This window comes from Octopus sinensis, linkage group LG3 (genome assembly GCF_006345805.1).
Source record: "Octopus sinensis linkage group LG3, ASM634580v1, whole genome shotgun sequence".
In the NCBI taxonomy this organism is placed as follows: Eukaryota; Metazoa; Mollusca; class Cephalopoda; order Octopoda; family Octopodidae; genus Octopus; species Octopus sinensis.
In genome coordinates this window covers 139862776-139883628 of record NC_042999.1, presented here as the reverse complement: position 1 = coordinate 139883628, position 20853 = coordinate 139862776, and the positions used below count along the sequence as shown (strand labels likewise).

The 20853-nt window shown below is 35.9% G+C and overlaps 1 protein-coding gene across 4 annotated transcripts; it reads left to right on the top strand.

Moving 5' to 3' along the window:
* The first annotated feature begins 277 nt into the window (after window positions 1-277).
* Window positions 278-16304, top strand: LOC118762599. 4 transcript variants are annotated; one of them, XM_036501417.1, is made up of 2 exons: window positions 278-823; window positions 16001-16304. In XM_036501417.1, exons 1-2 carry the CDS (start codon window positions 583-585, stop codon window positions 16090-16092), a joined length of 333 nt encoding a protein of 110 aa, XP_036357310.1. In that variant the 5' UTR covers window positions 278-582; the 3' UTR covers window positions 16093-16304. The 4 variants fall into 4 exon arrangements, 3 of the variants coding, with proteins under 3 accessions (XP_036357310.1, XP_036357309.1, XP_036357311.1); XM_036501416.1 differs by lacking the exon at window positions 278-823 and adding an exon at window positions 3011-3428; XR_004998354.1 differs by lacking the exons at window positions 278-823; window positions 16001-16304 and adding exons at window positions 3335-3428; window positions 4397-4704.
* The last annotated feature ends 4549 nt before the right edge of the window (window positions 16305-20853 follow it).

Here is a 20853-nt window from a genome sequence, read left to right as displayed (position 1 = left end):
TTTTTATAAGAAATCCAAATTTATAACCTAACACAAGTTTTGACGAAATTATTTAAATTTTACTATTATTGTTCCTTTCTTATTCACTGTTGAGAGATTGGCAATAGGAAGGGCATCCAAATAAAACAGTAAAAAAAAAATAAAGCTTAATGTTTCTTATTTTATTCCACTCCCTTTAAGATTGTGTTCAGACAAAAGTGCCGTCCATTAGATTGAACAGTTAAAATTTATGCAGACGTTTATTGTACTAAAACATTTTGGTAATACCAACTATTAGTTGGATTAGGATTAATTATTCCAAATAGTAATTTTAGAATAAAACAACGTGACAGCAAAACATCAATGTGAAAGTACGAGAGTTATCGAGTTTTTAAACCATTCAAATAGCTTTTATCAACAGACCAATGAGAAGCGGGTAGACGGTAGAAGGCGGTGGTCTACATGAGATTGTGTCTTTATTATATGTTTTTTGCTAGTATTTGATAGCGTCTGATACGTGACAATAATCCGTGCTAGATCGCCAAATTGGCCTTCATTTTCAATTCTGAGGCTCGCTAGTTCTTTTCTTTATTGTTCGCCACAATGCCGGCTAACTGTATAGTGAAAGGCTGTCGCTCCATTCAGAAGAAAGGCGGGCCGATTAGCTTCTACCGACTACCATGGAAAAATGTCCGTTTAAGAAATGAGTGGATACGACGCGCTGGTTATGATCCGAATAATTACGATGAAGTGAAGCACATTAGTCGTGACCATCGAGTATGCAGCAGGCACTTTTGGAACAACCGCAAGGAAAGTCCTTATGATCTACCGACGTTTTATTTGGGTAAAGAAACTATCTATTAAAACTTGGTTTTTTTTCCTCTTTTTAATATAATTTTCACTCTTTACCCCTCTCGTTTCTCTTCTCTTTTCCTCTATCTATTTTGTGATAATGAAAACGACTAAGTAGCTTAACACACATACAAAAACGAATGTTGTGTATATGTCGTCGGCGTCCTGAAATTTCTACCTCAATTTCATTGGTCGATGAAGCTAAGTTATCGTGACGTCACACGAGTTTGAGTGGGGGAGAGAGTGTTTATATTTCAAACGTGGTGGAAATAAATGAGAGTTATACTGTGTATGATCGCTTTCATTTGTTTACAAATATAAAATATTAATAAGCTAACATCAGTAAACAGCGATTAACCTCATACTATAATGCACATTCACACACATATATATGTATGCGTTATGAGTTTAAAACATTGAGAAAGCACTCAGTACATACATATTTATCGGTATGAGTTGATGTTGAAGGTAATTGTTCCCAAATAACAACACTGATTTCAACGAGAGATGTGTTGTGTTCTAATGATAGCAATGTAATTGATCAATGGAACGTTTCGGTTAGTTTATAGTTTAACTCTATAACACCGATGTCATGCTGGAGGCTTTACCGCCGAGAGACTGTCAACTAATTTATTGTTTACCTTTCATATCGGTCTTATAGAGATAAAGAGTAAACTGATGCATACCTCAGATATTTCCCCTCGTTTTGTCTTTTAAGCATCTATACACCCCTTTCTGTCAGAGAATTTTAAATATAATAACTCTCCTGCATTAAGATTTTTAAAATATTTAATTTCTTAAGATGAGGATAATAGTCCGAAAAACTATAATCTTATTCATAGCTCAGCTTCGAATTTAGATATGTTAACTATTATGTTTAATTTAAACCTCTAATATGTGCGATAGAATTTGATGCACCAGTACTTTTCATCATACATGATGTTCAGAAGGAAATAGTTTAGGGATTGAAAAAGTGACAAAACTGTTCGGAAAGGGTTCAAACTTGGAACTTTTTCATTGGTAATTGACTTCATAATCCTGTAATGATATTCGGCTGACAATTATTGACTTAACTGTAACCGTTAAAATAAAGGGTTAGAGTGTTTTTAGTTGACTCTGGAGGATTTGGCCGTTTATTTTTTTTTGTTAATAGCGAAGTTTTGTTTTTTATTATCGTCTTGCCTATAATGGATGAATACAAATTTGTCAAATCCTAGAAAGGTAAGGGCAAACTATCCTTTAGGGAACACACCTACCGACACCAACGATCTCGGGACCAGAATCATTACTTCAGGTGCGAGTACAAAAGCTGTAATGGTTCTGTAACTCTTCGTGGAGTTCCACTTTTTAACGCACTTGGTGGTTGGATATCCGAGAGAAAAAAGCACATAATCATGCACCGCTTGCAGGGAGAAAGTAATACAAGCTCTTGAACTGAAAAGTAAAGATTGACACAAACATAAAAGCAAAAAGAAATTGCGGGATGTAATATTAACTTAAAAACATGTTATGTCACTCTTTTGAAGGGATCCCATCCTAAACACGTAGTTGATACATTGGCAAAAATTTTCTGATGCTTTTTGCATCACGGATATTTTTTTCCTCCTGTCATTTCTTGTTCTTATCCCGGACTCTTAATGTTTGTATATGTATTTCTGTCTCTAAATTAAAGGCTTATCTTATTGATCGCTTCTTGATAAACATGTCCCAAATAGATATTATTTCCTCTTACATCATTAGAAAATAAATCACAAGATGTCCCCAAATTAAGAATTAAAGGCTTGTAATAACGAGGATAACATGAGATATTTAAAAGTTTATTCTGTTCGGTTTAACCTTAGAACTTTTCTCAGCTGAGTTTTACGCCTCATTTGAAATGAACACAATGTTGAATAGAGACAATTATTCCCAACTTCTCATACATATTCAAGAAATTCTCATGTTTTATATTTTATTGAGAAACTAACTCTTATTATTTTCTCACTGAATTGCCTTCCAAAACATCACGCTGTTGCACGAACAATTCTTACATTTTCGGTAAATCAACTTCCTTACGAATTTTACATTTGGTTGAAATAATTTTCGTTTTCATGATTGTGTGCAAAAAAATTTACCTACTTAAGGCAAAATTTAAGTATTGGCCTCGAAAGTACTTTCCATGTAAAGGAACATTTTATATCATTCGAGTTCGTAAAAAAAAATGTATCAAGTTATAATTGCAAGTTCAGCTACATTAGGGGGGAAAAGTGAACTGAAGTCGAGAGTTATCGTTAATTCATTTAGCATCATAAGGTGGCGCTGCAAACTGTTTGGATAACTGTGTAAGCAACAAAGGCAGACTTTAGTGTTTATCATGGGTCGTGCGCGAAAATCGTTCTCTGCTAAACAGAAGTTAAAAGTGATAGCTTATGCCGAAATACATGGGAACCGAGCTGCTGGTCGACAATTCACTGTCGATGAGAAATCGGTCAGAGAATGGCGAAAGCAGAAAGATAAGCTCGAGAAACTGCCGAAAGTAAATACAGCTGATGATAACAAGCAAGCGAAAGAATGGCTGAGTGCTATGCAGAAATGCTGTTTATACATACCGAAATACGGTACTGATAAGTTCTGCTTCTCACTTCATAACTTCTATGTACACATATATGCATGAGTGTATATGTATCTATTTGTATATTGGTTGTTGTTTTTCCCCCTTCTTTCACTATGTGCCAGAATTGGTAAGAATTATTCTATAGTAAAATTTTACCGATCATGCCCTACAGATTTGCGTAAGCTGGGAAATTTAAGAATATATTAGGTTTATTTGCTGTTCACTATATTGTTCTATATTCGTTCTTTATATTCCACTGCTACTGAATTTCGTTTTATCATAATATATTAATGTTAGTCTCTTCTTGGGTTGCATTGAGAATTAAAAATAAAAGTTAAACATCCCAATCAGCTTTATTATATCATGTATGACTACAGAGGCTAAACAACAATATTCTAAATGAGATTGAAAAAATAAAGGGAATATTCCCGAGATTAAACGCAAATTTTGAGTGAAAAACGAGATGATTATTCACATTTCTAGTAGGTTGGCCAATAAACTTGCGCTTCTTAGTATCTTCCCAAAAATCTTAATGGAGATTTTCAATCTTGTATGGAGTTAACATCTACACTTGAGAAAATATATTTTAAAATTAATTGCTTGATGTTAGTATTGTTATAGTTGTTTCCTTTTTACTGTATGATGCTAGGGATTGTATTCGACAAATTTAGATCTACTGTAGTAAAGTAGTTGTTCCGAGAGAGATTTTGAGAACAAGCTGGTGAATTAAGGTTCTGATGATTGCTTAGAAATATCGACCTTTTGTTTTTACTTTCCCGATCAGTACGTTTGTATTTGACATTCTACGTTTTATTGTTTTTCTCCAACGTCCCTGTGGGTTTTGCTTGTTTTACTGAAAAAGTCGTTAAACGAGCTTTCAAAATTCTTTGTTAGTGGTGGGATTTCTTAAACACAAAAAAAAAAAACAACCCACAGAAGATTGGTAATTGCATCCAAATGTTTTTTGTACAGATCAGTGCCATTGAATAGTTGAAAGTATATGTTCTTGGTTGAAGGTGTTTCTGGCATGGAATCTTTGAAACTAAGCTTGCAATGCCAAATGACTACTATTGAACGTTATTAAATCTGAAGCTTTATATCTGTGTAAAATTATATAAATAAACAAAAAACACATCGATGATTTTCGTTGGCATAAAAAAATATCTCGCTATTACCACTTTCTTTAGTTATTCCTAAAATTAGCCTTTTCTGGATTTTACTAAAATCCGTACTTACCTCCCTTGTTCCATTTAACTGCATAGCGAACCACTCAGTTTTATGTGCACTTTACATCATCATCATCATCATTTAGCGTCCGTTTTCCATGCTAGCATGGGTTGGACGGTTCTACTGGGGTCTGTGAAGCCAGAAGGCTTCATCAGGCCCAGTCAAATCTGGCAGTGTTTCTACGGCTGGATGCCCTTCGTAACGCCAACCACTCCGTGAGTGTAGTGGGTGCTTTTTACGTGCCACCCGCACTGGTGCCAGACAGAGCTGGCAAACGGCCACGAACGGATGGTGCTTTTTATGTGCCACCGGCACGAGGGCCAGGCGAGGCTGGCAACGGACACGAAACGGGGCGGTGCTGGCAACGGTCGCGAAACGGAAAGTTCTCTTACATGCCACCGGCACTGGTAACACATCTGCAATTTCCATTGATCGATTTCGATTCTGATCCTCACTTGCCTCAATGGGTCTTCACAAGCAGAGTTTCGACATGCCACCGGCACTGGTAGCACATCCGCAATTTCCATTGATCGATTTCGATTCTGATCCTCACTTGCCTCAACACGTCTTCACAAGTAGAGTTTTGTGTCCCAAGAAGGGAAGGTATGCATACGTAGGCTGGCTCCATCCCATGTAGAAGGCCACGGGTTGTGGACTCACTTGTCCTGCCGGGTCTTCTCGCGCACAGCACACTTCCAGAGGTCTCGGTCTCTAGTCATTTCCTCAGTGAGACCTAAAGTTCGAAGGTCGTGCTTCACCACCTCGTCCCAGGTTTTCCTGGGTCTGCCTCTTCCACAGGTTCCCTCAACCGCTAGGGTGTGGCACTTTTTCACACAACTATCTTCATCCATTCTCGCCACATGACCATACCAGCGCAAACGTCTCTCTTGCACACCACAACTGATGCTTCTTAGGTCCAGCTTTTCTCTCAAGGTACTTACACTCTGCCGAGTGTGAGTACCGGCATTACACATCCATCGGAGCATACTGGCTTCATTTCTAGCGAGCTTACGCATATCCTCAGCAGTCACGGCCCATGTTTCACTGCCATGTAGCATGGCTGTTCGTACACACGCATCATACAGTCTGCCTTTCACTCTGTGCGAGAGGCCTTTTGTCACCAGCAGAGGTAAGAGCTCTCTGAACTTTGCCCAAGCTATTCTTACTCTAGCAGTTACACTTTCAGCACACCCACCCCCGCTGCTGACTTGGTCACCTAGGTAACGGAAACTATCAACTATTTCTAGTTTTTCTCCCTGGAAAGTGACGGAAGTTGGTCTCAGAGCATTTTCAGTGTTTATTGTTCCTGAGCATCTGCCACATACAAAAACCATCTTCCTAGTTAGCCTTCCTTTGACATTGCTGCATCTCTTATGTGTCCATAGCTTACACTTGGTGCATCTTATAGAGTTTCTACCTACACCTTTTTCTACAGATCGAGCAGGGCCATCTACCTGAAGGTGTTTGTGATTTGTCTACCTTCCTACTGATTACGACTTTGGTTTTAGCTAGATTGACTCTGAGGCCCTTCGATTCTAATCCTTGTTTCCACACCTGAAACTTCTCCTCCAGTTCTGATAGCGACTCAGCATAGAGGAGCTCCCAAGGGCATCCTGTCTTGAATTCCTCCGTTATTGCCTGGAGGACTATGATAAATAGGAGGGGGCTGAGTACTGAGCCTTGGTGGACCCCTACCTCTACCCGGAATTCTTCACTGTACTCATTTCCAACCCTCACCCTACTAGCGGCGTCCCTATACATGGCCCGCACAGCTCTCACTAACCATTCATCTATCCCTAGTTTTCTCATTGCCCACCAGATAAGGGATCGGGGGACCCTGTCGAAGGCTTTCTCCATGTCAACAAAAGCCAGGTACAGGGGCTTATCTTTGGCTAGGTATTTCTCCTGCAGCTGCCTTACCAGGAATATAGCATCAGTAGTACTTTTCCCTGGCACAAACCCAAACTGCATCTCATCTAAACTAACTCTCTCTCTAATTAGTTGGGCTATGACCCTCTCCGTAACCTTCATCACCTGGTCCAACAGCTTGATACCTCTGTAGTTATTTGTATCTAGGGCATCACCTTTACCTTTGTAGCAGTTGACTATTATACTGCTACACCAGTCATTGGGTATGACCCCTTTGTGTATCACCTGATTAACTATATGGGTGACTAGGCTATAGCCGACACTACCAGACATTTTGAGCATCTCTGCAGTGATTCCTGATGGGCCTGGGGCTTTCCCTGTCTTCATGCTTCTAATTGCCTTAGCTACCACAGAACTATCAACTCGGATAGCTGGTCCCTCTGTTGGGTCAACATTCGGCAGACTCTCTTTATCCCATTCATTTTCTTCATTCAGCAACCTTTCATAGTGGCATCTCCAAACCTCTCTCTTCGCATCCTCATTTAGCGCAAGTGAACCATCTTCCATGCGAACACACTTCTCTCCTACCACATCACGATTCTCTCTCAAACACTGTCTTGCAACACGAAACACCTCCAGTCTTTGGTCCTCACGGCGCAGAACATTGGCAAATTTTTTCTTATCTGCTTCCCCTCTGGCTAAATAAACCTGTCTCCTAGCTTCTCTTTTGGCAGTCTGATACAATTCCCTGCTACCCCCATTTTTCCAGACCTTCCAAGCCTGTCTCTTTTCTCTAATAGCCCTGTCTACAATATTGTTCCACCACCACGTTATTCTAGGTCGAGAGGGGACTTTGCACCAGCCACAGATCTGGTCAGTGGCTCTCAGCAGGTTGTCCCTTAGAAACGTCCAGCTGTCTTCTACCCCCTGTGATGCTCTATCCCCTTCTACTTCGTCAGAGGCTTCAAGTAATATGTCCCTAAATCTCTGTCCATTTACATGTACATATAATTTCGATTCACTCTAAAACAAAGAGTGTGTAGCGTTGGAATGGTCATGACTTTTACAAAAGTATTAGTGGCACCAGAAAACCGTTCCAGTATAGAATCATAAGTGGGTTGTGAATTTGGCTATAAATTTTACCTTAGAGAAATTTCACCACATAGACATTTAATGACATATGTGGATGATGTGTGTATAGGAAAAGCTTCTGAAAGTTGGTTAGAGTAGTGTGTTCAATGAACTTGAGAATATTTCGTAGGGTATAGTTACATGAAGACTTTAATTGTAGCATACTGATAAAGGTGACTACAAACTACACTATTGTGTTACAGTGATAGTAGTGATTCTTTTAATGTTTTTCCTATGTTGATTTTGTCAGTAGAATTAAAAATGATGTTTCCAAATACATGGAGCATTATGAGTTTGGTGGGAAGTATGTTTAACCTTTTAGTATTTAAACTGGCCATATCTGGCTAAAATAATTTACCTGCTTTATCTTCAAATTAGCCAGATCTGTCGTCTCACACGTAACCTACAATATTATTCTAATCATAAATAATCATGTCATTAAAATCTCAAAGCTGTATGGCAATGCATAGATAAGCATTATATTTGTCAGAGAAATCTGAATGCTAAAGGGTTAACGTTTTCCCCATTGCATTATTAATATTAATGAAACGATTCTTATTGACACAGTTTGCTTAGTGCATCTTAACTCTGACATATCTATAATATTTGTTCAAAACTACATACTTACTAAGTGCAGATTTAATTATATAAGTACAAGTTTGTTTCTTCTTTTTATACAAATGAATTGTTTTCCCTTTATACCTTTCTTATATAGAATGTAAATTGTGTCTCTTAAATCTATTTTAGATGTTATCTCATTTCATCACATTTCATTATTTTACACTTCTGAATGAATCAAAACTAACCTGAACAAAATTGTCATCTAATTGATCTATATAAAATCATCTCTTGCAATAGAAGATTATTATTTATACAAGAGTAGAATATGATACCCTTTGTCATACAGGACAGCAGCAATTAATTAGCTGCAAACTATTCTGAATAGATTCTTTCATTATAATTTACTTGATCTCATTTATTGTCATGAGACATAGTACAGATTAATGGTGGGATCTCTACCTGTCTGAAAAAGCAGCCATATCCTTTAACCCTACTCAAAATATACAGATCAGTCTTATAAACAAGTAATTTATAATTAAAAAGTTACACAGTGGATAATGCAGGCCTATATATATTTATATATATATATGAAGTGTATTCCAAAAGTATCCAACTTTATTTTTTCCTGCCAAAACTAATGTCATGTGGGCAAAATCATCTGGATGGGAGGTAACACCACATTTTCTGTGCATACATGAAAATTTTCACACTGTCAGACCATGTCATTTCCCAGCTGTTGCGCTTAGAATACTGCCATGTAGTATCCTCTCATCAGATTTTCGTTTTCACAAAAGATGACTATATACATCGAGCAGAGGCCATAAACCCATGTCTCATCACCAGTGATGATGGTTTTCATGGTTTGCACACTCCAGCATGTCCTGAATGATTTCCATGCTTCTGCATTTTGGGGATGAATTTCGCTGACACTGTGTGCTTGTACAAATCTTGTTAAAATGGAATGCCTCGAACTTGTGCTTGTTCCTCACTTTGTGAGCAATTTCCTGGCTTGTTACACAATGGTCTTTCAGACTATTTGCCAGACCTTCTGAATCAGCTCCTCATTTCAGTTTGTGGATGGCCTGCCTGAGCATGCCTTGCTTTTCACTGATGTGCAGTCATGTTTGAAGTGCTTGTTATCACATGTCTTGTCAAATAGTTGCTATGATGCTACCTGTATTAAAAGTCATGCTCTACATGTCACAAAATATAACTATGGTTGTGTTTGAACCAATGGTCAATAATTTCATGCAAAAATCAACCTGTGCGACCAACTTGACATTTTGTTCTGTATATTCAGATGTTTACTAGGTCCCAAAGGCAGCCATCGTATATCATATATGTGTCACACTTTACAATCAATATTGATCTTTTGAATATATTATTGATGGAGTAAATTATTTAGTATGCAGTACTGTGCTGAAGGAGTAAGCTTTCCTTTTAACCCAGAACTACAGAGTATACATTTTTAATGTACATGAGTTAAGAAAACATCATTATTAAAGGACAGTTGATGGTTTCATCAATAGAGCCTATGACAAAATGCTTTGAGTTATGTAAGCTATGTTTCCTTATATTCTAGGTTCAAATCGCCCCAGTATCAACTTTGCACTTTATCTTTTCAGTGTTATAACAATTAACTATATTCTCTCATAAAATTAGTGATTTTGTAGCCATATTAGAAATCAATATAATAATGACTAAATGTCAGATTAGATTGAGGACTTGATTTATATCTGTAACTGTTGTTGTTTAACTCGAAGTCAGTCCTGATCAAGACAGATCTATGACCAGAGTTATTCCAAACATGACCTACCTGTTGTTTTCCTTTAAACTGAAGGCTCAGAACAGCATTATTTATTGAGTATTTTGTAAGATAATATTGTGTGATTTGGGGGGATTTTCTTGTTATTTCAAACAGACTATATGACCAGTCTGTGGCTCTTAAGAACGGTGTATAACAAATATTCTTTGTTTTGAAGCCACTAAGTGCATTCTACTGCCTCTAGTTGAGGTCTATACTGTGCACTCTGACATTTATTGGTTTATGGACATAATCGAGCTGTTCTAGTAACTACAGTCAAGGTAAACTCAATTGACTCATGACAGTTGCTGTTCCTTTGCATTGCCATTCATGATGTGCATCTCAGCATGCTCTTCCGCAATAATAAGGCTATTGATGTTGCTATTTTTATAAATCTGTGATTAATCTAATGTATTACTTGCAGGATTAGTGTTGAACAATTTTTTAAGGGCTAATCAAATAGGTAGTGGTCATAAGGTTTGCAGGTGCTCATAGACTGGTGAGATGAATGCAGTTGATGTTAATGTTGAACATCTACTGGTCTTTGACTGCAGAGAACTTCTGAGTAATGTTTGCACAGCATTTTGCTTTCTTGACTGTCTACTATTTGTACTATAAATATCTTCGAGGCATTACATACAATTACTGATATTTTTGTTTCTGTGTATCTATGATATTGAGTATGATGGATATTTTTATTTGATTTTGCTGGTAAGGGAAGCAGTGGAACTGGTATGTGCTTCTTTTCATTTAATTGTTTGGAAACAACTAAGTGGTTGGAGCTGATGTTTAGAAATGGCAGGATTTGAGTGATATCTTCTACAATTATAAACGTGGGTGACTGAGAGAATATATCTTTGTTGTATATATACCATTAAGTAATTTGTAGGTTTTGGTCTCATATATTTGTATTCTGTATAGGTTTGGTGTCCTTAGAGTTAATTTTTAAAAATATGAGCCCGAAGTTAAAATTGTAGTTCTGACTTTTATAGAGTCTATGATGCAATACGTTTCAAAACAAAAACATTTGCTCCTCCGCTTCATACGTATACCTCAAATTCCCCTCACCCGCCAATTCCTCTTTGTGGAGTTGGCCTCAAGCACCAGACCATTTCCGAAACCAGCTTAAAGCTACTCTCCTCCGCTGCTCCATTGACCCAAATACCTGGGAGAGAATCGCCAAGGACCGCCCAAGTGGCAGCATGTCATCGTCGAGGGAACGAACCAGATGGAAAATAACAGGCATCAAGAGGTAGAGATCAGACGTCGAAGACGCAAACAGTGACTCCCACCCACCCACCGACGACCAATCCTCTGCGATAATTGCCCTTCTATACCTGAACAGGTACTCGGGCATCGGCACCCTTCCTAGCCATCAGGATAAAGAGGCCTAATCACTCGCTACAGATTAACTACTTGGATATGATTTAATGCCGACGACGACCGCATTGAAAAAGTGGATTACTGAAGTGATTGTAAAAATTGTTTTTTTTATTATTATTTTGCATGAACATCGGCACTTTTGTTATTAATTTTATCAATCCTAAAAATATAGTTTCAGTGAGGTATATCTGTTTCAGTCAGTTTAATTACATAATTATTACGTAAGGTGTTTAGTGTGTATTAACGACTGAATAATGTATCAATCCTTCTGTGATCTTAAGAAAAGAATTACATTAAGTACTTGTTATATCTTCCATTGTTTCTCTCTGTAAGAATTTGTGATTTGAACATTATAAATTTAATCGCGACAAACGGAAATTTATCAATTCTACTTGTAGATTAAAATATACGCTCTATTTTAAGAATTATTTTTTGTGATTGCTATTCTTAATATATTCTAAATTAAGGTGGAATTTTGAAAAGATGCGGGTGTTAGTGAGTTTCTATGCTGTTTAAATAGTTCTATCAACCAACCAATCAGAAGCAGGTAGATTGGTGGTTTACACGACATATCTTTAGGGTATTTTTCCTTTTGCTGTTGCAGATGTCATCTCGAAATTTAGAAAAATTCATGTAGGTTCACTGATTTGCATAACTGGTTTTATTCTGCGGTTTGCTACAAATGCCAACCAAATGTATAGTGAAAGGCTGTCGGTCCCTTCAGAAGAAAGGTGGACCGATTAGCTTCTACCGTCTGCCATGGAAAAATATCCATTTAAGAAATGAGTGGATGCGACGAGCTGGCTATGACCCAAATAATTACGAAGAAGTAAAGCACATAAGTCGTGACCATCGGGTGTGCAGCAGGCATTTCTGGAACAACCGTAAGGAAAGTCCTTATGATCTCCCAACGATTTACCTTGGTAAAGAAACTATCTATGAAACCTGCTTTATGTTTTTTTTTTCTTCAGTTCATGAGCATAATTCGTAGTCCATCTATATTGTTTCTTCCTTTCTGCTTTGTTTCGTTTGTTCATAGTTATCCAATTCGTGCTGTTTTCTTCTCTCACTCAGCACTGTGTCGCCAACACCATCTCTATAATGATGCTTAATTTTTCGAACCTTCTACCTCATTCTGATTGGTCAGATTAAGATTCGAGTTATCATGACGTCACAGAAGTTATAGCAGTATGTCTTACTTCAAGGAATGACGCAACCCGATGCAGGGCCCCAACCTGCTAAAGATATCCTTATTTCCTTCAAATGAACACGGCACGGTCTTAAATAAAGGAAGAACTCATTGGATACTGTATTCCTAAGTACATTTCCTTGAAAGTAAATGTAGAATGGTGACTACTTTGGATCATAAAATCCCGTCTTAATGATTTTGGCAACGCATGTTCAAATGTAAACAAGCCCGTTAATAGTAAACAATTGCCTCCGGTTTTCTTTTTTCTCCAATAATATGGATTTATAAACAAACTTCAGGTTAGTTCGCGCAAAATACGGATTTATAACTGTTCATCTTTGCATAGACTTTGCTTAAAGAGGGTGGGAGAAATTCGTTATGTCTTTTCCCAGAAAACTTAGAAACGAACTGAAAGGGTGACTTAGGAACTTTGCGTTAGGAGCATACATTTCCGATGCAGCTTTCATTCTGAGTACTTAATTCTTTAATACCGCCCAAACAAAATCATTAACTCATCTACTGGACTGGAATGATTAATAACAGTTGTCTAGCTCTTGATCGATGCAGACGCACAATCAAAGCATATAGTGGGCGTGAGTATAGCTGTGCAAATGGAAGCATCGCTTCGTGGCTGCGTTGTTTCAGGTTCCTCTACACAATACCTTCGGCAAAGGTTTTCTGACAGTTTCAATGTGTTGTGAATGAAGTTAGAGAGAAACTGAGTGAAAGTTCATTGGAAGGACCGTTCCTGTTCTTGGGTGGAAAACTTAATCTCTTGTACGGTTTAACTCCCACCTTGAGTGAGCGGAGCCCATTCTATTGCGAGAATATTCACCAGGACCCCGATCTGAGGATAAAATTCCTGAAAGCAGTTATTGAGGCTCTGAAAAGTGTTCTGGGCCCAGTTCTTCTTTGACGAAGACATTACAATAAAATATACAGAATATCGCAAAGTAGAAAGATTTCAATATCCACACTCACCCTCAACAAAAGAATGGGATGTAGGCACTTACCTGCTCCTACAAAACTAAGTAATGTGGAGCTGAGTTAACACGTTATTAAATGTTCTATATAAGGTGGAAGATACTTTTATTAATTGGTTTTTAATTGAGGAGGTTCTGTTTTCAAATTATACATTTCTTATTGGAGAACAATGAACAGTTTTTAGTATTTCTAAATGGAGATTCGATAAAATAGGTAAAGAGAATGCAATTGAATTTCAGAGAAATGTAGTCCTGTAGAGGTGAGATTAGAAAAATTGTTTTATGTGAAATGAGAAAAAGATATTACGACTATCCCCTTCCAAGTGTTAATAACATTGTGCAGCTATTTCCATCGGGAATCTAGTTCGGATCCTGGGTTTGCTGAAAACCTCACAACTCTCTCTCTTTCTCTTTCCCTCTTTCTATCTCTCTTTCCCAGTGTGGATTTTTTTTTATTCTTCAGCATTATTCACACCTTTTTTGCTGTTTATTTTCCTTAATGTTGATTTTTTTTTTAAAGGACATTAATGTTAAATTAATATAAGGTTGTCAATCCTATGCAATAAATTGTATTGTATTGGACTTCTTTTTTCTTATTGTGTGTATAGGGGTGGAGATGTGATCGGAATAGTGAACTGGTACAGGGGGAAATACGGGCTAAGGAACCCAAATAAAAAAGGAATGCAGACACTATTTAATGAGAAAATGTATTTCTTTGCAAGCTTCGAGTAGAAATAAAGGAAAATTTATTATCAGTATATTGGAAGGGAGGGATCATTTCGCTCTCTCTCTCTCTCTCTCTCTTGTTGTATATATATATATATATATATATATATATGTTTGTATGTATAATGTTCAGAATTGATTGTATTGCATGAAATAGAGATTAAAACTCGAAATTCCCTTCTAAACAATCGACTTACAAGATTCAAATTTCCATTTCATATTAGGCATTGTTCATCCAATGAATAAACATTTCCTCTTAATCTCAAACACCAATTGTAATAGACAGAAAGTGATCGATAAATAGTTTATGAGAACTTCGCAGCCATTTTTATAATAACCATTCATCTTCTCATTCTTTTCGATATTTTCAAACATTATAAAAGACTTAGGAATGTAAGACGCAATCCGAACTTCCGGTTAAAACAAGCTTCGTGTTTTTTTTTTTGTTATTGTTTTTTTTTTAAGTTAGAAATCATTCGGAAAGATGCAGTGAAAGGAGGAAGTGATTTCTCCTTGCACGGATGAAAAATCGTTAGCTTTTTTTCTAAATAGAACTTTCAACAAACTGAAATCAATTAACTCAGGTTAGGGAAATATTTGCGCTACTTCGAAAACGGAAACAAATCTGAATAAAAATGGGTTTTAAACGAATGAAATATACTTCAAAATTTAAACTACAAGTTGTGATGCTGGCTCTGAAAACCAATAATTCTGAAGCCGGGAGACAATTTAGTGTTAATGAAAAACTTGTTCGGGACTGGAGAAAAAAGGAAGCTGAACTCCGGAATATGCCACCGACAAAATGTTCTAATCGCGGTAAGAAAAGTACTGACAGAATCGATATGCCATGTGTTCATTTTTTTACAGGTGAGTTTACACTTCCGAATTAATAATGATAATTTCTAACATTGCTGAAGTTGAGAATATAATCGATTGATTCGGCAATAACGAGTAGTTGCAGTCTAGATGTTTTTTTTGTTTTTTTTTAAGTATTGGATTTTTGGATGAATTTTGATTTATGAAAAGCAAAATAAAATCCAACAATTATTGTTGATGTAAAATCAACTGTTTGTTTATACAATCGTGTAATGTTCTTAGGTAGTTATTGTGTTGTGAAATGAATAAACAGGATGGCGACGTAATTGCAACAAATCCTTGACCGCTTTACTTTCGTTTTATCTGTTCGAAATTAATAAAAATCATCCTCACCTCACCTCCACTTGTGTATAAAGGTCGTCGCAGTTGCGTAACTGTTCTGTTAGAATTGCGAAGGATCCTAGTTGTTTTTACAACCTCTATAAAGCTCTACTTATGTAGGTTTAAGACATTTCTGTTCAATAGAACATGAGGATATGAACATTGTTTGCTTTTGGATGATGATAGCATGAATCAGATTGAAAATATAGATATCATATATTTATTGTTGATATTTTTTTCTAAAATATGACATTCTAGAGAAAGAAATGTTTTTTTTATTTGATTTAAAGTGTAATGATGTTTTTGGCTTAATACCCACCTATCTGCGTTTTTATGTCAGTGCTTGGAAAATGTTTGCTGAATTTTATCTTCCAGCATTTTAAGATCGTTGGAATCACTATGTATGATCTTATTCGATGCTTAGATTTTTTTAATGTTTTGCTCCACACGTGTTTGTTATGAGGTGTATTCATAATTAATAAAAGTTAATTTTCTTCGTTGTAAAGGAAATGACCCTGAAAAATTAAAAAATCGATCCGTAGTCAAAGATCGAATGGAAGTGTATTTCGTTATCTTGTATTTTGACTGCGAGAAATGAAAAACTATGCCAGCAAATGAACTGATGCTCTCATGTGAACACATATAATTAATGTGGTGTTCGTGGTTCTGATGATTGACAAGAATTGCTTTTTCTGTATATAATGTGAACGTTTTCATTTTTTATTAGTCTCTCTGAAAACCCCTAAAAAAAAAAAAAAAGAGAGAAAGAATCTCACCAAAATGTTTTCTGCAGCAATTTTTGAAGCAATTTATAAAGTTTATAAACTCGAGCAGGTCCATTCAATAAATATGTTACGCTGGTTCATTGATAGTTGTCGATTCCAGTGGTTAAAATACAAGATAATTCATTAATCGATTACACTTCCGTTTTGGAATTTTCTCATAAGAAAGCAAGCAAACCAATCTGAATTAAATAGCGATGGAATTTGAAGAACACACCCAAACGAATGGAAGATAAACCAACCAATAAAGAATGAAATGATGGAATGAAAGAACAACAAAAAAAATGAAAGGAAGAATAAAATCCTAAGGATCAGCAGCAGCAGTGAACTAAGCCGACCAACCCACCGACCAACTGAGTGAGCGGCCGACATGCTTGGATGTATATGTGGGCAGCCATATTGCTTTGAATGAAAACACTGTAGAAAGATGGTGAACTTCTGTGCTGTGTTTGGTTGTAGCAGTAAACACAAGACTGGAAGCGGCATTTCCTTCCACAGGTAAGATAAATTTTCTGTGCTGTTATTGTTGTTTGATTTTTTCCCGTTTTCTTATACCCATTAATGTTTGTTTCAATTTAACTCATTTCCGTATGACAATTCCAGAAGTCACTAAGTACCTAGTACACGGGATCAGACTCTAGTTAGCTAAGTTAGTGAAGTAGCGGAGACTAAATATCTTTCAAATACGATCGCTCTGCTATTTACCCCTCCTCTTTGATCTTATCTCACTCTGTCCACTCGATCTGTTGCCATTCTGTTTCCGTTACTCTTTTACAAGTATAACTATCTCTGAGTTTTTATTTTTCTCTCTCATTCATTACATACACACTATTATTCTCTTTTCCTTTGATATTCGGTCAGCTCTCCTTCCACGTTTTTATACTTTTTATCACATGGATTTTATAGATTTAGCCACCGAGATTAACATTTTTGCAGAATTTTCGCTATAATATAGAACTTCTGTTGAGCTATTCAATAGAAATTGTCTAATACAACATTCTAACATTATAACTCCTTTCCGTGTGTACAAACTCTTTTGTCTTTGGCCAGGATGATGGTTAGTGACACTTTTCTTTCGAAAAATTAGAGAAATGAAGTCGCTGAGTGATAATTGATGACAGACAGCGTCAAATGTTGACGATGTGGATTTTAGCAAAGGAACTACTGGCTTGAACTTTTGTAGTCTTTGATTAACAGGCACATGTTCTTTTCCTGTGTGTTTACAATACCGTGTGATAAATAGAATGTGAAAATGTTCAGTACTGAGTTATAGAATATATCTGTATTGTTGGTGTATGTACTTGGTAGGCGATGGATCGTATATATGATTATTTTATGTTGCCTTTCTGAACATTGATCAATGATAGTTAAAGCTAAGAGATTGTTTACTTATCTGTATCCCTCTAGTGAATACTATATTTGTGCATCATTTTAAGGGGACGACTGTATACACTTTGTTTGCCTGAGAATTATTGTCTTTGCAACAAAATAATGAGTGTTCACTGGATATCTCTCACAACATGATACCAGACAGCCAGCACTATGTAAACCATTCATGGTCAAGGTACTTGGTTTTCAGCGGCTAGGTCCACTGAATCGTTGTTTGGCTACAGATCAGTCCTGACTGAGCAGATCAAAGATAATTTTAGGCATGACTAACTATTCATCTTCCTCTTAAATATTGTGTATTTTTCTAAAACAGTTGAATATACTTTGAAGACGATCTGACTGCTATTAGTAGCATGTTGACTGGCCATGTCCAGTTTTCCTTTCTCACTTGTTCTTATGTTCCTAGCTCTCAGTGGGCACCCGATATCATTTGGTATATTCACAACTGTAGACAACAATTCTTTGAAACAGATGACTGATTCATTGGCTTGTGATATAGTTTAATTCTCTTCTAGGAAAAACTAGTTTGTAAGCATTGTAACCAAGAATATAGATCAAACCTGTGGAAACTGGAGATAAGTTCCACAGGTATTTATGATTTAGAAAGAGGTCTCTAATAGAGCATTGAATTTAAGCAAAATCTTTCTCCTTTATAGTAGTAAAATGGGTGAGTGCATATGATGTTGGCATATGACTGCATGTATCTTGAGTTTAAATCAACTGCAGGCATTTTATTGTGTTCACTTAATTCTACACACTTTAGTATAGGTAGCAGATCATCTATGAATGCTATCTAAGTTTGACATTCTCCAAGAAAAGATATATCTTTTATTTTCTTGATACTATAAAATCCACTTCTTAAACTCTGTTTATCAGTCCTTGTTATTCATTTTACATTACTAAACTAGCATGGATGGAATATTTCGCTAATCATTCAACCATAAAGAGAGATGGGTGTTGTCAGTTAGACAAAATGTACTATAGTGATTCAGCTTACAGACTGAATGTATTAGCACAGTCATGTGTAACTTGCAGCCAAGAAGACTTTCTGAATGGTACATCTAATGAAAGATTAATTCGAAATTTTGTAGTAGTGCAGCCATCCTTATGAGTCATATTTTATGTGGACCACTTCTCATGTCTATATCTGTATTAACATATCAGAGCAATGTGCATATGATTGTACATCCAAAAACAGTGGTTAGAAACTTCTTAAAATGAAACTATAAACTATTCAAATTCTGTTTAACCCTCTAGATACATGGATACAGGCAGGACAGAATGCCAACAAAATGTACCTACTTTAGATTACTGCACCATAAATATAAACCATCTGCGAAATAGCATACTGTGTGTGATATTAAAGCAGACAACCTGGTTGAATACTGGAATGTTTTGTGCTGGACTTGATAAGTCACTCTGTTTGATTAACCCTACAGCACTATGTGTCTAATAGGTAGCTGAGGCAACACAAAAGTAATAGTATGGTTTGATATGGTGTATCCAGAAGTTCTTTCACCTCTTGACAGCAAATTAACCTTTTTGTTTTGCTTATTTATTCACATTGTTTTGAATTAATCATGCATTATCTTGTAACTTTTGATGATGTGAATATTTATTTTTGGAATGACATTATAGGGTAGGTGTGAAAGGCTAGAACAAGTAGAATATTTTGACAGGATATGGCCAGTTTAAATGCTAAAGGGTTAATTTTATGTTTCTACAAGTAACTTCCTCTAAAAAGACATGCATCATAAAGCCTACATTTGTATGTATAGTGTGCATTTGGATTACTGACATGTGTGAAATACTGGAGTTAATATATTAATTGTAGTTCTAACTCTTCATTGTTCTGGGTGATCTCTCTACATTGCCTTGACTTAGCCAATCTGTTTATCAGATCTAGTTTTTTATGCTTAGCACCTGTATTTCCTATTTGATTTACATCATCTCCAGTTTTAATGACCAATAGCTTATAAATACTTTACTCATTTTCTTTTCATTATTATTTGTCATCTTCAATCTCTTCATATTTCTTAAGCTTATCAAAATTCAGCTTAATCTTCAATTCATTGTACATCTTTTCTTCATGCACAACAGAGCAAAGATTTTTCTATTTTTCTAGATCTAATATCTTATAGTGTTTAATAAAACCCTTTTTGGAAGAAGAGGAGTCTAACTGAAAGGCAAAGTAAACATTAATGCAATTTAGTATTTTAAAATATTACTTCTCTACCATATACCTATGTACAATTTTTTCTTGAAAAGTGTTTCAAGTGGATGAGGTGAATTCAATGTAAATTATTTCTAGTTTTTTTCTTCAAAACTCATTAGCGCTTTGATGCCACAACACCGCTATTATTTCCTGTGATCTATGCAGATTCAATAACAGCACTGCTATCAATATACTTTGAACATTCAATAATTTTTGTAATTTATTGAGGTTTGATAGCTTTTTTATAAGGTATCTCATACTCAAGAAAATTTAGATGTGTTTGTTTCTGATAAAATTTAATTGCTCTGCAGATTTTTCTATGTGATAGAAGATATAGGATGGTTCATTGGTTATTTTATCAACATTAACATCTCTAAAAGAACAACATTTTTGTCTCTTAACATAAGTTATATGAAATATTCAATAAATTTCTGTCAAAAGCTATTTGACTTATATCAGAATAATTTTAAAAGTTCTGTTGCTTGACAATTGTACACACACTGGATATCCTGTTTTATGATATCAAAAAGCTTTTGAGTTGCTGGTGGATTGTCATTTATAGGAATTATATGTATACACTGTTAGCTCAGATTTTGTTTACAGAAACTGGCCTTTGTTATGAGAAAGTTTGATAGTAACTAGATTTTACTGCATTAATTCATACTAACCAAATGTTGCCCTTCTATCATTTTTAATATGATCACACAGCTATGTCAAAATGCTATTTACTCTGTTGTGTACAGTCTTTTCATATGCATTACTCACTAAACTTTAAAATTCTTGTGCAATCCGTTAATAAAAAGATTCTGTCCACAACAAGAGGTAAGCATTCAAGTGATCCCAACTATGTTGCTGCTAATTTGCTTAAGTGTGCAGCTGCATAGTTGCTCTTTAACAATATTACAACTGCACTAATGTACACCTGTACACATCAAAATCTTGCAGTTCATTTTAACTTATCAATGTGCATTTA